Source organism: Emydura macquarii, unplaced genomic scaffold (assembly GCF_026122565.2).
Source record: "Emydura macquarii macquarii isolate MOO-44397 ecotype Brisbane River unplaced genomic scaffold, CSIRO-AGI_Emac_v2 contig_369, whole genome shotgun sequence".
Taxonomy (NCBI): domain Eukaryota; kingdom Metazoa; phylum Chordata; order Testudines; family Chelidae; genus Emydura; species Emydura macquarii.
This window is the reverse complement of record NW_027130506.1, coordinates 3,465,123-3,481,534: the sequence shown is the minus strand read 5'-3', so window position 1 is coordinate 3,481,534 and position 16,412 is coordinate 3,465,123. Positions and strand designations below refer to the sequence as shown.

The 16,412-nt window shown below is 38.7% G+C and overlaps 1 protein-coding gene across 1 annotated transcript in view; it reads right to left on the bottom strand.

Annotated features, from left to right (window-relative positions):
• Positions 1-245: 245 nt before the first annotated feature.
• DEPTOR (DEP domain containing MTOR interacting protein) overlaps positions 246-16,412 on the bottom strand; it is a 98,005-nt gene continuing 81,838 nt past the window's right edge. The window contains exon 10 of the mRNA XM_067530828.1: positions 246-5,967. Within this exon, the coding sequence (XP_067386929.1) occupies positions 5,839-5,967 (129 nt within the window). The 3' untranslated portion in view covers positions 246-5,838. The remainder of the gene's footprint in view (positions 5,968-16,412) is intronic.

Genomic DNA, 16,412 nt, shown 5'->3' with positions numbered 1-16,412 from the left:
ACTTGAGAGCATCCCTATAGCTCATAATTGACTGCATTTGAGGCTGTGCTCCAGCAATGCAAGAGAGAAAGACCTTTAAATGATTGTTTAACACTATTGTGTAACAAAAACATGAAGTAACAGACCAAAGAGTTTATGTGCATTTCTGTTGCCTAGATTTTTTTGGGCTCTTTTCCAACTGGAAAAGAGGAACAAACTTTTTTGAGCTCTCACTTTACAAATGACCACAGAAAATCTACAAGACCTACAGCTTATATGGTAGTTTATTAATCAAAGTGAGTTCTGGTGTTAAGGTGGGCAATACTTTCTTACAGCAGGAATGAATTTGGTGCCATATTATAATGTACAAGTTCAATTTTATTCTCCTATCTAGGTTTTGGGGTTTACATCATGCATATGACACATCATTTGATACTAGCACTACAGCCATCTGTTTACATGATATTTCAGCTCTGATAGATAAAGCACTGCAAGCTCATCATAAGCTAATGGCCATTATTTATTTTTACTCACAATGAAGAGTCAGTCAAAAACCAGAACACCGAGAGGTAGAGAAGCCAGACAATGCTAATGGATTCAAGAACTTATTTTAGGGCTGGAACCAAAAGGCAGGAATTGGGGTCTAAGTAACTTTTCTACTGTCAGAAAAGCTTGTTAAGTGTGCCCATAAATCTTTGGAAGGAGGAGAGCACAGGCTTCCCTGCCTACTCTCCTGGTCCCCAACACCATGGAAAGCCCCTCTGCATGAACCCTTCTGAGATGAAAGTTCTTCAGAAGGTTGTAAAAATAAACAGAGACGACGGTTCTCCCCAGGTTCCGTCAGCTCCAATCACATATAAATTGTGAACACAACCATGATCATTTCACAGTACAATGACCAATCAGAGAAAAGCTATTGTACAGTATATTAATGAGAACTGATGGGGATAAAGAAGCCGTATTAAACATGATATTATAAGAATGCGACACTGCTGCTCACAGTAGAGATTACATGGTGATCATTTCCAAATGTATCTGCCCAAAGCTAGTCATCTAACTAGATATGGAGGCACATAATAAATTAGCCTGATTTTCAGAGGTGCTGAGCCCACTCTGCTCCCACTGAAAATATGGATTTAGATATGTAATGCTGTAACTTTGCCTACACTTTACAGGACACTCATTTTGGGGTGGATATTTTTTTTTCTAACCTAAAAATGTTCATTCAAATATTTAGGAATTACAAACATAAGCATTAAATATTTAAATCTAGCAAAAAAGGAATCTTGTGTTATAATCTGATTTTGAGGTTAAATTAAGTGCTATGAAACTCTTAAATATTCCCTAGCATTAGTGGCTCAGCCTAAAAAAAAAAAGGTAAAAATAATTTATAAAGCTTTCTTTCCATTTACAAAATTTTTAAAGTCATTTCATATTTAAATTCACTTCTCCGTAATGCACTCTAGATTTATCTGTATGAATTATACATTTTATTTGAACATTTTCCATGTACAGGAGAAAAAAGCATTGTGCAATTTGTTTTTAAAGCAGCTGCGAAATATGAAAGATTGTTCCAATTTTAAACAACTGTAATATTCATGATAGGTTGGTGGCTCTGTTTATTGTAAAAAGATAGGATATCACCATCTTGAGAGAGAGGTATAGTTCAGTCTTTCTTAAGCATTTAACTGGGAGGAAGGAGTTCCCAAGCTTTCTCCCTCTATGGCCTTAGACAAATCATTTAACATCTGTCTCCATTTCTCTATATGTAAAATTAAAATAATTTTACTTAGCAAGGATGCCTTTAAAATGTTAACAATTACCCACATGGTTTTAGCTAAGATTACTACAGCATTTCCCTGTAGTTAGAATAGGCCTCCTTGATCTATGGCAAAAGGAAACTTCCATATACAGATTCTTAGGTGGATGGATAAGGAGGTCAGTCACCATTCCCCTCTCCCCTTAAACTTCAAAGTGCTTTCTTTGGGTCCAGGGATCTGCCCCAGTGAATGGGAGAATAATTTAGAAGACTCTCTATTAGTGAAATCTTGAAGACATTTCCTCCCAACCTCATCCTGTAGGTATGTTTCCATGGAAAAAGATGTGATAGGACAGGCCCCTTAGAGTCCCTTTAATATAGCTGTGCATATGTGCTGTCTCATTTCAGTTCTGAGCACTGGATCTTCAACTTCTATGAGGCCCTAAAATAGATAAGGTGAGACTCGGATATACTTATGGTGAACAGTGATCCCAATCACTTCAATGGGACTACGTGTTGTTCAACACAAGTAAGCATATTGGAATTTGGCCCTTTAAGTAGGTGCCTATAAATTACATCTATTGTACTCAGAATTAAAGCAGTGTATAAATGGCATCATATTGAATTCGTGCTCCAATTAGTGCTCAACTATTTTAATAATTTGCCTAGCACACTATACAGATATTAACATTCCATTAGTCTTTCTGTAAAAGACTTGCCAAATGTACATGTACATACTAATTATATATGTCTGTTTATATCACAAGATCTTTGACGTTTACTAGACAGTCACAAGATTTACAAGACCATTTTAGCTCATTGGGCAAATTTGTATTTGTGTGAGATCTCGATATTTCACACTAACTCTTGAGACTGTTCCAGTAACTGATGATATTGAGCATCACTGCTCAGTGGGGCTGATCCTCAACTGGCATAAATTGTCTCTGCTCCAACTGAACTATGACAGTGTAGACCAAGTGACAATCTGCCCCTCTGTCTTTTCATTACACGTTAGTTGCTATGGGCCAGATGTGATACTTTCACTCATGGTTGGCAGTTCCATAATCCCACTGATTTCAATGGCATTTCACATGTAGTAAAGTTCTATATAATGGCTGAAATCCTGGCCTCACTGAAGTCATTGCAAGTTTGCCATTGAGTTCCATGTGGCCAGGATGTCACTCAGTGTGAGTAAGCACATCACAGTGTGTAGCTGGAACACATTCTAATCTAAGGCTATGTCTAGACTGTCAGATCGATTTATCCGGATCGATTGAGTGAAAGTGGAGACCTGCTCAATCGACCTGGAAATCGACGCTATTAATCCACTTCTGCCAGGTGGAGTAACAGTGTGTCAACAGAAGTGCATTTCCTGTTGGCGCAGCGAAGTGAAGACACTGCGGTAAGTAGGAGTTAGGAAGTTGACGGGAGACACACAAGCTACTCTATGTAGCTTGCATTTCTCCCGTCAATTGCCGCCGAATTTGGGAGCACCACATATACACATCATAGTTGTTGTTTTAAAAATCTCATCAATAGCTTTAAGAAATTGTACAGCTCAAATATGTACATAATTTTAAACATCTCAACACTAAAAAAGAGGGAAAGAAGTTATTTAAATCTGGATCACAAATCAAGCTTAGAAAACAATATGGAAATTGCCATTAAATGGCAGGTAAGAAATGGCATTCAAACTGCAACAGAAATTAATGTATTTCATGAATTAAAATGCCATATTCTATCTATAAGGATATGCACAAAGCTCCCCTTTTTCCCCATTTCATTCCCTTCTTATTCAACTCAAGAGCTCTCTATATTGCATTATGAAGCTACATTCTGACCCAGTTTCATAATTGCCTGGAGGACACAGGGAAGTGGTAGCAGAATATTAACTACATCAAGGGACGTAAAATACAAGAGCCATGCTGGTATTAGCAAAATAGTAGTCATTCTCTGTAAAAGAACCCTTCATATTTTAATATTTAGCCCATCCTAACATTTAGAAGTTATTTAAAGAGAAGTAAAAAAAATAACAAATTAGCAATGCTTCCACAAATACTTGCCTTTCCTATATACTCTGGATAGGAGCCATCACATCATATTAGCAACTTCTCTGGGACTTCATCCTACTCCTTTTAACAGAGTTCATTTGAAGCTGAACAAAGCCCTAAATACTCTGTTAGTGCCATATCACATAACATTATGCAGCATGGAAATTATATTCAAACCGCTTTGCAGCAACCTATTTATTTTAGTTGCACTGAGTGTTATGGAACTAGCAATATATTAGTGTGGTCTGATGAAGGTGCTAGATGTATACAAGCATTCTTCTTCTGTGTTATAAGAAATAAGCAACTGTGATACAGTGACAAGTTAAAAGAATCCCACAAATACAAGGCTTTTATACAGGGTTAGTATAAGGATAGTATTCTCAGATGCATTTAAGATCTCCTTGCACTGATAAACATGAAGAAATTATGAGGAATTTTCATTGAGTCAGCCATAAAAGTCTCTGCCATGCTTAAAAAACAAGCAAACATACAATTTCACTTATGATGTTGCAAGCTCATATGAACTCAAAATCTTATCACATTTTTGATGGAGCCTGTGCAAATATCTGAGTGAGTGAAAATCATATTGCAAGAACAATCTGTGATGAGGACAATTTCTTAATATGAGCATAGTCAAAGCTATTAGTAGGTAAAAATACCAAAAACAGGTAATTAACATTTTGGGGTATTCTCACACTGAAGGGCAAGCTTTCATTTCTTTAATTAAAAAAGGTATTACTGAATATAAACTGAACAGTACCAGAATGCCTACAATCTGTAGATATACATATTTATGTTTTGTGAATAAGACTATATACATTCAATTAATCTCATTTCAAGAGACTTAACTATGGCACTCCAGTTATCACAGATTTGAGAAGTAATTTAGATTCAGTAAAGTATATGTACATTTTAAAAATATTTTTTTACAAATTCAACCACAAATTCCTGCTTGATTTTAAAATGAGGAAGAGTCAGTTAAATATGTTTTATTAATAATAGTGTCAAATGTTTTATGTGGCACATCTGTAGTTTTCAAGCATTTAATGCTTTGAAAATACTGATAATCAAGGACACATTCAAGTGCATTGCTTCAATTTGAAGTGTACTGTACCATATGCTAATACCAACATTGTGATTATCTGACTTCAGCTCTCTAAAATGTTATCATTGTTCTGATACCAAGGATAACCAAACTTAGTGATTAAAAACCACACTGACAAGTTACCAGGAGACAAAGAGCCATATATACCTTTTGTCTAAACTATACAGTGCAAAATTTTCAAACTTGGGCTCCTAAATCCGTACTTAGACCTCTAGATAAGAGGCCTGGTTTTCAGAGGCTATATTTTTAAAATGAAAAATTAATGCACACCTATAACATTTGTGTGCTCTTGTATTTTCCTTCATAGAACACTTGCTGCAGGTTTTTATAGGACTACCCATTTCTGGTAATTCACTGCCTTCCACAGAAAGGGAACATTTTTTTTCATATGTATGCATTTTAATGTTGTCTGCTAGTTGTTTGAGTTCACTGACACATGCCTGAAGCTGATCAGCTTTCTCGTCACTCGATTACAGGGAGGGAGCAGCACTTTCCCAGGGATGCACTTTGGACACCCCTAAATTACATGAAGAGGAGTTCACTAACATTCATATACCATGCCAACCGTATGGAAAGTCTTTATCAGAGAGCAGCTTCATTTCCTTCCTCTTTTTAAGTATTTTGATCAAATGGTTGAATGGCAAGGGAAGTTACTTTTAAGTAGAATACCATCCCAACAGATACAACTGGATTGACAACTAAAGACCTGATCCTTGTCTTCAGCAGGACAGTTTGCAGGATCAGTTCCTAAATGATAACGTGCTGGTATATACTGTTCACTTCTTAGCATATGAACCACAGATACTATAGTTAACTGAAGGGGAAAGCACCTGAAAGGCAAAATAATCTAGTCAGAGAAGGCAAGGTTTCGCCCCCTTGTGTTGTTTGGCTTTGCATTGGTTCCTCTATTTCTATTCACAGCTTCCAGTGAAGAAATTTCCTTCTCAGGAGTCTAATTCCTCCATCACTTCCATGACAATAGTTCGAGGGCCAGTCAGAATGAGATTGCTCACTGTCCTGTAGTCCACATGGAGAACATTGAGTCCATTCACAGAAACCACAAACTGACAGACCTAAAGAGAAAAGAGAAGGGATGTATTACAACTGGGTGGACTTAGGCTTCTCTTTGTGGTAGAAGGTGCTGCAATGCTGACACTATATTCTGCTCAATCAGTTCATTTCTCCAATGAAATGAAATTCATACATTTTTTCCACATCTGATGATACCATGCCAATAACTAAAAAATGAACAAATATAATAATAATTAATAACTCACTGAGAGTTCAAATACACCAATATGCGAAAAGTTAATTCCCTGTTTTACTCACTTGCTTCCTTTATATGAGAAAAGATGAAAAGGGATAGGTAATGAGGCAGGCTCCTAACTGATTATTCAGCCAGATGCTAAGTGCCTAAGAACCTGATCCAAGGCTCATTGAGCTTTTCCATTGACTTCTGTGAGCATTAGATCAGGCCCTACACTGGAGAGTCAATGAAGAAATAACAGAGGATAGCAGCAATCAGTTCAATTATGGTAACTATGGAGACTCAGGCATTTAGACACTATAGTGATGGTGTGAGACACTGAACCCGACCAGAACTGGCCAAGGAAAACCAGAATGACAAAAGTGTAATGCTTAATGCTTCTGCCTGACTGGGCCTTTTTGTCTGAAAGAATGCTTTTTTTTTTCTGTTACAAAAACAGTTTTACTTTAAAGCTTTCTTAACTGAGAAAATTCTCCCCGTAAAAAGACTCAACCGTTGGATTATGCTTGGTGATATGACAGCTGTACACTGACACACTCTAACACCTTTATCTAGAAAAACCCCAAAGCACTTAACAGACAAGAGCTACATCTGGCACACGTAAGTTCTAGATTTCTGAAGAATTCCACCGCGTGAAGGTTAATTTCCAATTATAGATGTCAGGAATATCACTGGAAACAGCAGGATCTTCCAAAACGTGGAATTTAACTACTTCCACTGTATCATTCAATTTTTCATATAATACGATGATTCACATGGTGCTTTACAAATATAGGGGACAAGACAACACTGGCTCCAAACAGTCTAAAGCCCTGATTAGTGCTGCTGAAATCAAAAGCACTAACAGTAGTCAAATTAAACACGTGCCAAAGGGCATAGGATCATGACCCAAAGGTGAAATCCTGTCCTCACTGAAGTCAACAGCAAGGATTTCATCCTAAAAATCCAATTCTGTGAGATGGTAAGTGCCTATAATTAACAGGAGTTAAAATCACTTAGCACTAGAGCTGGTCAAAAAGTTCCAGTTCTAAATTTCCTAAAAAAAAATTCCTGAAAACATTTCAGATTTTCGTTGAAAAACTGACCAACTTGAGGAAGTGAAACATTTTCAGTTTCAAAATTTATTTTATTTTGTTTTTAAATAAAATAAAATGAAAATTTTATGAAATTGCTACTTTCTGTCAAAAAATGTTTTGGATGAAAAATATTTGACCACCTGTATTTAGCACTTAAGAGCTAGATGGCATCCTCCTTTCCGTATGATTCTATGTCATGCACACTAAAAAGGCCAGAACTATGGAGCAGAAGAAAAAGACAATGTTATTTCATTCCCCAGTGAAATGCAGTCACCTCTGAGTCTAATCAATGTACTCTATGCTATAAAATGTCACAATGTTTGTAGGTTTTGTATTGGTGTTTTTTAAAGGAATTGCATTCATTTTTTTATTATTGTCAGTAAAAATTGTCTCAGTAACGTTTCATGAAAAGGATACCTTCATGGTAAACTTACCTTATTCATAACTGAGTGTGCAATTAAACCCACTTTAACTGTGAAAGACATTGCTGGGAAGAGAGCATTACATGCAGTATTTTCACACTCTAATTTATATTCTAATCTATTGTGGTTTAGGGAGGCAACATGATATAGTAATTAGTACAGAGAATTGGGAAATAGGGTACCTGGTTTATATTACTGTTTCTGCCAGTGATTCTTTGTGACTTGAATTAAGTCATTTAACTTCCTTGCCTCAATTTCCCTTTCAGCAAAATGGGTATCTCATGGAGCTGTTGTAAAGCTCAATTCATGTTTATATAATATTTTTATATTAGTCATGGAATGTTCTATAAACATGCAAAGTATTAATGGGTGGTTGTTTTGTTATGTCACATTTAAGAAAATGTATGGATGAGTCAACGCTATTTGGAAAAAACCTCTCAAATCTGAACAGTATGGCCCCTGTGATTTCAAGACAAGGGGCTTAACAAATGGGCTAGCACCTTGCTTGCTATATTTCTCACTTGCTACATTAGGCTTGGCCAACACAAAGATCTTGTACCAGTATTAATGTCAGTTAGGGATGTGATTTTAACCAAAACAATTATAACAGTACAACCGCTAATGTGCATGCAGTTATACCAGTATAAAGGTGCCTTATAGCTGTATATCTTTTTTCCTTTTCCATATGGGAATAAGCTACAACCTACATAAGCACTTTTATACCGGTTTAACTGCATCCATACTGGGGGCTGAACTACTTTAACTCTACCAGCATAGTACAGCCCAGTACCGAATAAAGTGGTCTACACAAACATTTAGTTCATGGCAGTCTACTCCGTACTAGCCTGCTGAGCATTCACTGTCCTTGGGGAATCCTGATGACACGTACTAACAATTCATTAATGTGCTTTAATCTAATCCCATTTCAATCAAGGGTCTTTTCAAAATGCACTAACTGTTAGTGTGTGTCAAGGGTTCACAGGGAGAGTTAGTACACGGCAGGCTAGTGGAGGTAGATTCATACCCCAGCTTGCCACAAATTAAATGTTCATGTACACAAGCCCTTATCAGTTTAAGAAACTTGGCTGAAAAGGATAACCCATCACCCACCAACAGCTCCTCCTTAACTAGCATTTCAAAGTGTTTACAATACAGATTGTGACTATAGATAAAGATGAAAGTGATCTCTCAATCCCCCAAAGTATTTTCTAATGCCTTCTATGATTTTCCAAGATTGTATCCAGTTTTACTGGATTATAGTTCTGGCTTCAGTATCATATTCTTGATTTAAAACAGTTACAGAAATAATATGGTCTCTTTTGGCCTAATGCAATCTTTGGAGTAAGATAATAAATCAGTAAGATTTATTCATTTCAAAATATTTCCTGTGCACTGTAGTCTTAAAATATGCATCAAATGGAAATGAAATGGTATGGCTTATTTGTTTTACTTACTGTTAATCCTGCACACAGATAGCTAATATGCTGTATTGTCTTCGTGAGATTTACAAAATGAAAGAAACAGGGCATTCCTTGAGTATCTAACTCATATACTTATAGTCTGAGTCGCCTTAGGGAGACTAGGTTACAAATGAATAATAATTGAATATAAAAAATCATATCCAACTTGCAACTTCAGCTGTTAGATGACTGTACCATAAACATGCAAAATTTTCTGTTTCCATAGATTAATTAATATAATGGATAATAAGATGAAGTTAAAATTTCTCAGAGGGCCTTTTATTCCTCATATAGATCTTAGAGAACCTGACATGAGACGAGATTTCAGTGTCACCCTTTCGGGAACTTCAAGGAATGACTGGATATAGAACAAAGAACCACCATTTTGTTAGCATGAATGTGTAACCCATGGGGGAATTATAATATCTAAGAAGTAAAATGTAAATTTTTGTAACAGAATAATGAAAATGCTCCCTCTTACTTCATTTAAAAATGTTTAGTTTACAAGTATGTGGAGTGATACCAGGGACAAACTGCAGAGCTATGCAGTATCCTGCTAATTCAGTTATTTTAGGTTTGCTTTGCTGAGATGTGAATCTCCATGAACAATTTTAAAGCATTACAATATTTTGTATTCCACTGCAAAGTCATTATCATAATAAAAATAACGTATTAAGTAGTGCCAAGAGGACTCAATTGGAACTGTACTAACTGCTATTCAAATACATAAGAGATAGTCCCGCTCCTAAAGATTTTATAATTCTATGACTCTGATCCTGCAACTGGATCTATGTTGGTAGACACCTGTGCCAACATGAAGCCCCCAATGGTACTCCATGTACACTATGGGGTCTGCCTGTGTGGAGTAGGTTACAGGACTGAGGCCTAAAACAAGATGTGACGTGGGTTTAACAGGGTAAGAGGAAACAGTGCAGGGAGGATGAAAGGAGAGTTACAGTGACAGGTACACATGGTCACAGAGAATAGCTGTGTGCACAATTAGCAGGCTGAGTAAAAAAATTTTACTGTGAAGTCCTAACCTCATTATAGTCAATGGGAGTTTTGCCATTGAGTACTGTTACTGTTAATAGTATTACCGTAGTGCCTGGGACACTAGTTATGTAACAGGATCCCATTGTGCTAGACTCTGTACAAAACACAGAAGAAAAAAAAGACCCTTCCCCAGAGAGGTTACAAGTATAATGCAAAAGACAACAGGTGGATATAGACAGACAGATGGAAGAGCACAGGGAAACAGTGAGACAATATTAGTCAGAATGACAGGCAGTGGTCTCAGCAAACCTGTTATCAGGTTATCGGTAGGCATCATGATAAAAGAGTTTTAAGGAAGGTTGTGAAGACAGGTGATATAGCTTTGAAGATGTTTATGGGAAGTTCCTTCCAAGTGTGAGCGGCAACAAGGGAGACAGTGGGGAGGTTGGGGGGAAGATTAAGAGCTTTATTTTAGCCATGAGTTTAGCATGAGCTGACGTCTAGACATCCATAATGAGACGTCAGAAGAAGTTGAAATTTTAGTTTGGACAGAACGGGACAGCTCATGGGATAGGATTTCACCTGGAACTATTAAATAAAAAATACTCATTCCTACTGGCCAACTGCCTACTGATAATCTGAGTATTCACTAATATTATATGAACACCATTTATGAATAAATATTTAGTTCTTAAAACAACATTCTTGTATTGATTTTACAATTAACCTGCCTTCCCTTTACAAAACCATTCTTACCAGTGTTTTTGATTTTAGTATGCACAGTGTTTTAAGTTTGACAGACTTGAAAGATAATAAAATGCTAGAAATTCCTGCAGCAACATTTGGCATAAGTGAGGATTGCAAAATTTCACTGGAACAGTCCCAAAGAAGCACTTAATTTTATAGATGCCTAAATGAAAATGTTAGTGAGGTCACTGATGTAACGAGCATTAAACCAGGGATGAATTTCATCTTGCCATTTATATTAACAGAAAATTTGACATTAGACCCACAAAACAGCAGAATAAGACCTTAACTCTGAACTGCTTTCTGTTCTTTTCACTTCAGTGTCAACTCCCAGCACTGATAGAAGAAAATTAGAGAAAATTTGTATTTTTTTTTTTTTTTTTTTTTACAAAGTCAAAGGAGTTTTACAAGTTGTTACCATACAGTACCAAAAGTGAAGTTTTAACAGATACAAAATATCACTTTTTATTTTAAAAATACCTTTATGCAGTGATACAGTGTGAATCCTGAGCCCATTGACTCAACAGTGCCAGGATTTCACCTATACTCACTATCTGTGCAGTTGTGGTACCACACACCTAACAAAAAAGTTCTAGTTCATGAAGTTGCCACAAGTATGATTCAATTTTCTCCTGGAGCAAAAATAAGTTCAGATGGATTGTAGGGTTTACGGGGATACTTCCATCAATTGATAATTTCTGAAAATAGCTGGACACAGTGCTGGATAGAGTCCAGGTATTTTCAGTTCTCAAATCTTTCCAAATAATGTCAGCACCCAACTCTAGAGAAATTATCAATGATGGAAGTAAAAAAACATAATTACTACAAATGTTTGTCAGTATCAAATAGAAAAGGTATGAACATGGAAAAACTGGATAGCTGTCTGGAATCAAAGTAAACACCAGCTTTGTAATATTTAAGCAGGTTTTATTTTAGTTCTATGTTTTCCAATGTGTCTTTTTAAACCTGATTTATCATTTAATTTACCATAATTCTATAATAAAACAGACACCAGAATTTAAAATAAAATATTTAGAATACTTTAATAGTCAAAAAAATTTTTAGAAGATGTATAATAGCATTTTGTCCCGTCCACCCGTGTCGTGTCGTAGTCTCCCCCCTCCCCGCCCCCCGCTCCTGGATTGTAAAAAAGTCTGTTCAAACTATTTCCATTATTGGCATAGCCTTAGAATCATAGAATATTAGAGTTGGAAGGGACCTCAGGAGGTCATCTAGTCCAACCCCCTGCTCAAAGCAGGACTAACCTCAGCTATATCATCCCAACCAGGGCTTTGTCAAGCCGCAGCTTAAAAACCTCTAAGGATGGAGATTCCACCACCTCCCTAGGTAACCCATTCCAGTTCTTCACCACCCTCCTAGTGAAAAACTTTTTCCTATTGTCCAACCTAGACCTCCCCCACTGCAACTTGAGACCGTTGCTCCTTGTTCTGTCATCTGCCACCACCGAGAACAGCCTAGCCCCATCCTCCCTGGAAACCCCTTTCAGGTAGTTAAAGGCTGCTATCAAATCCCCCCTCTTTCTTCTCTTTTGCAGACTAAAGAAGCCCAGTTCCCTCAGCCTCTCCTCATAAGTCCTGTGCTCCAGCCCCCTAATCATTTTTGTTGCCCTCCGCTGGACTCTCTCCAACTTGTCCACATCCTTTTTGTAGTGGGGGGCCCAAAACTGGACACTATTCTAAATGCGGCCTCACCAATGCTGAATAGAGGGGAATAATCACTTCCTGTGACCTGCTGGCAATGCCCCTCCTAATGCAGCCCAATATGCTATTAGCCTTCTTGACAACCAGGGCACACTGCTGACTCATATCCAGCTTTTTATCCACTGTTACCCCCAGGTCCTTTTCTGCAGAGCTGCTGCCCAGCTCGTCGGTCCCCAGTCTATAGCTGTGCATGGGATTCTTCCTTCCTAAGTGGAGGACTCTGCACTTGTCCTTGTTGAACCTCATTAGATTTCTTTTGGCCCAATCCTCCAGTTTGTTTGGGTCACTCTGTATCCTATCCCTACCTTGCCTTACTGAACAGCTACATTTGTTTCATGTTTGTTTTTCCTATTCCAATTATCTCATTGGGTTTGAGATTAGTTGACCAGCTTGAGTAGTACAGGCTTCCAATTGCTTCATATTGGCATTCTTGGAGCTCATTCTGATCTCCCACCAGGGTGCTGGGACTAAGGTTCTAAGGGTGTGGCAGCACTTCCTGCCTTGAAGTAATAATAGCAACCAAATACATGCATTCCTTCAAACACAGAGTTTACTGTTTTAATCAGTGGCTTTCAGCATCCCCATTATAAAAATTGTTCCAGTGCTCCTGCTTACCATAACAAGAACTCTGCCTGTATTCATTACAAAACCGTGTATTGTATTTGTGAGGGGGAGCCTGACATTTTTGAAAATCAGGCTGTTTTTTAGGTGAATGTAGGAGCCTACTTTCAGACACCCAGATCAAGATTTTCAAAAGTGATTCTGGATGCCTCAGTTTCCAGATGCCCAACTTTAGATACCCTAAAGAGGCTGGATTTTCAGAGGGTGGATGCTCAATACTTTGTGACCCAGACTCCAAAGGAGAAAACAGACTACCTTGTGGTTGCATGCTATGAGACACTTTAAACAAGAGCACAGCTTGTTATTTATAGGTGATATCTTGAAGATGAACTGCAAAGCACATGAAAAGTTTGTCACCTTGTACTATCCCTTCTTATGTATAATCGTGCTCTAATTTTTTTCTGCCTCTTACTTTTATGTTAAAAATATCAGGTCCCGACTTCTCATTTTTGCTGGAGGATTTAGGCAAGATATTTGGAAGACTTGGATGGTGACATCACACGAGGATGAAACCTGAACTGCAGTTCTATCAGCCTTCAAGTGAGAAGGGGATGTTCAGCTGGTAACAATTTAAAGAAACATTCATATTTAAACTCTGATGCCAGAGAGAAGAGAAGGTCACTCACCTTGTACAGTAACTGAAGTTCTTAGAGATGTGTCCCCCCCTGGGTGCTCCACTGTAGGTGTGTCAGTACCTTTGTGTCTCAAATAGGAGATCTTCAATAGCAGTGTCTGTCAAACCCCACATGTGCACCTCTTCTATCGCGCTGTGCGTGGGACCTATATATAGCACTGTGCTGTCTGACCTCCCTCAGTTCCTTCTTTGCCTCAGAGCCCATATGTTATGCGCTGAAGCAGAGGGGAGGAGGGAGGGTAGTGGAGCACCCTCTGGGGGGACACATCTCAAAGAACCTCAGTTACTGCACAAGGTGAGTAACACCTTCTCTTCTTCGAGTGATGTCCCTGGGTGCTCCACTATAGGTGACTACAAAGCAGTGCCCATAGCTGGAAGGTTGGGGCTTTGGAGCGGCTTGGATGGTCAAGGACAGGACTGTATGCCAAAGATGTCTGCAGAGGAATTCTGCATGATGGCGTAATGTTGGGTGAACATATCTGAGGACACCCCCATGGCAGCCTTTACATATATCTACGACTGGAACACTGAGGAATGCAGTAGAGGTTGACAATGCTTGTGTGGAGTATGTATTTATTGAGGTAAGTTGGTTGTCTATTAAGTAGTTTATAGGCTAGGTGTATGCACTGTGAAATCCACTTAGAGGCATTGTTTCGAAATAGCAGTGCCTCTAGACCTTTCGGTGGTGGATATGAATAGTTGTGGTGATTTTCAGAATGTCCTAGTTCTAGCCAAGCAGAATGAGAGTGCGCGCCTCACGACTAAGGTATGAAGAGCTGTGTCTTGTTGGTTACTGTGTGGATTGGGAAAAAGAGGGGAGGTGTATGGGCTGGTGTAGATGAAAGGATGTTATGACTTTGGGTAGAAATTTTGGGTGTGGACGAAGCATCACTTTGTTCTTATAAGTCACCATATATGATGGGTATGCCATAAAGGGCTAAGATTTCTCCGACTCATCAAGTCGAAGTGATGGTGACAAGAGAGGCTGTTTTCATTGCTAGATGTAGGTATGAGTATATTGCCATTGGTTCAAATGGGGGTCTCATCAAAGAGCATAGGACTAGGCTGGGGTCCTGGGTCGGGACCTGTATGTGTGGGTATAGGTTTTGAATGCCCTTTAGAAACATTTAAAGAGGTGGTGTCTGAATACTGAGTGTTTCTCAATAAGGGAGTACCAGATGTACCCTAATTGAGCTATTGGCTAGTCTGCCTTGGGACACACCAATATTGGAATCTATTCCATTTATGCACATAGGTGCGTCTGGTGGTGTCACGTCTATGTAATAATATATGCTTTACTGACTCAGAACAGGCTATTTCCAGACCCCAGAATCATGAAGGCGCCGTGCTTTCAGATGAAGCGTTTGTGGATTGGGGTGATGAATGCCTCCAGTGTCCTGTGAAAGGAGCCATGATGCCAAGGCAAGATTGATAGGCTAGCATAGCGTCATACAAAGCAGGTAAGTGTACCGAACTTGTCATTGCCATGTTGGGGGGCTATTAGTATAATCTGAGATTGGTCGTCCTGTATCTTGCGTAAGACTTGGAACAGGAAGGGAAAAGGAGGGACAGTATAAAGGAATGGTGCATTCCAGGTTACGAGAAATGCATCCCCTACTGATTTGTGTCCCAGTCCCGTTCTGGAGCAAAACTGAGGGCAACGGTTATTCTGCTGAGTGGCGAAAAGGTCTATAACAGGACAGCCCCAATTGATGGAATATGGTTCAGAGTGCTTTCATGTCTAGTTCCCAATTGTGCTTGTGAGAAGAAGTCCTGTTCAGCACATCCGTGGTAGTGTTCTGGCATCGGGGAGATACGCCACTGAGAGAGAGATATTTTGGATACAAAAATTCTATAACTTGCTTGCCTCTGAGCATAGGGAATGGGATTTTGCTTCTCCCAGTCTTTTGATACAGTGCATGCAGGCCAGGTTGTCTGTCATCACTCTTACAGTCTGGTACTTGAGAAGTGGTAAGAAATGTCAGCAAGCATTGCAAACCGCTCAGTTCTAGGAAGTTGATATGTAAGGTGAACTCAATTGGAGTCCATCTGCCCTGTATCTTGTGTTCGAATAGGTGTGCTCACCAGCTGATGAGGGAGGCATTGGTGGTTAGAATCATGGTAGCTGAGGGTTGGAGAAAGGGGACTGACACAAACATTATTGGGATGTGTCCACCATAGCACTGAGTCCTTGATTTGGTTTGGCATGGACAAGATGCCAAAACAAAACATGCTGTGTTTATAAGGAAGGTACGCAGTGTGGTGCCAGTCTGGGAGACATTGCATAAGTAGCTTCATGTGTCTGACCACGAAAGTGCCTGCAGCCATATGTTCTAGGAGCTGGAGGCATGTTCATGCCAAGATCTGGTAGCACACTCAAGTGTTGGATATCAGATCTGTTATGGTTGTGATCATGTGAGGTGGTAGAAATGCTCTTGCTTGTGTGACATTGAGTTAAGCACCAATGAATTCCAGTTTTTTAACTGGTCTCAAAGTAGATTTTTCAAGATTGATAAGGAGACCTAAGTTTTGGAAGAGGTTCATTGTTGCGTGAACCACTCGGAATGCTTTGGTCTC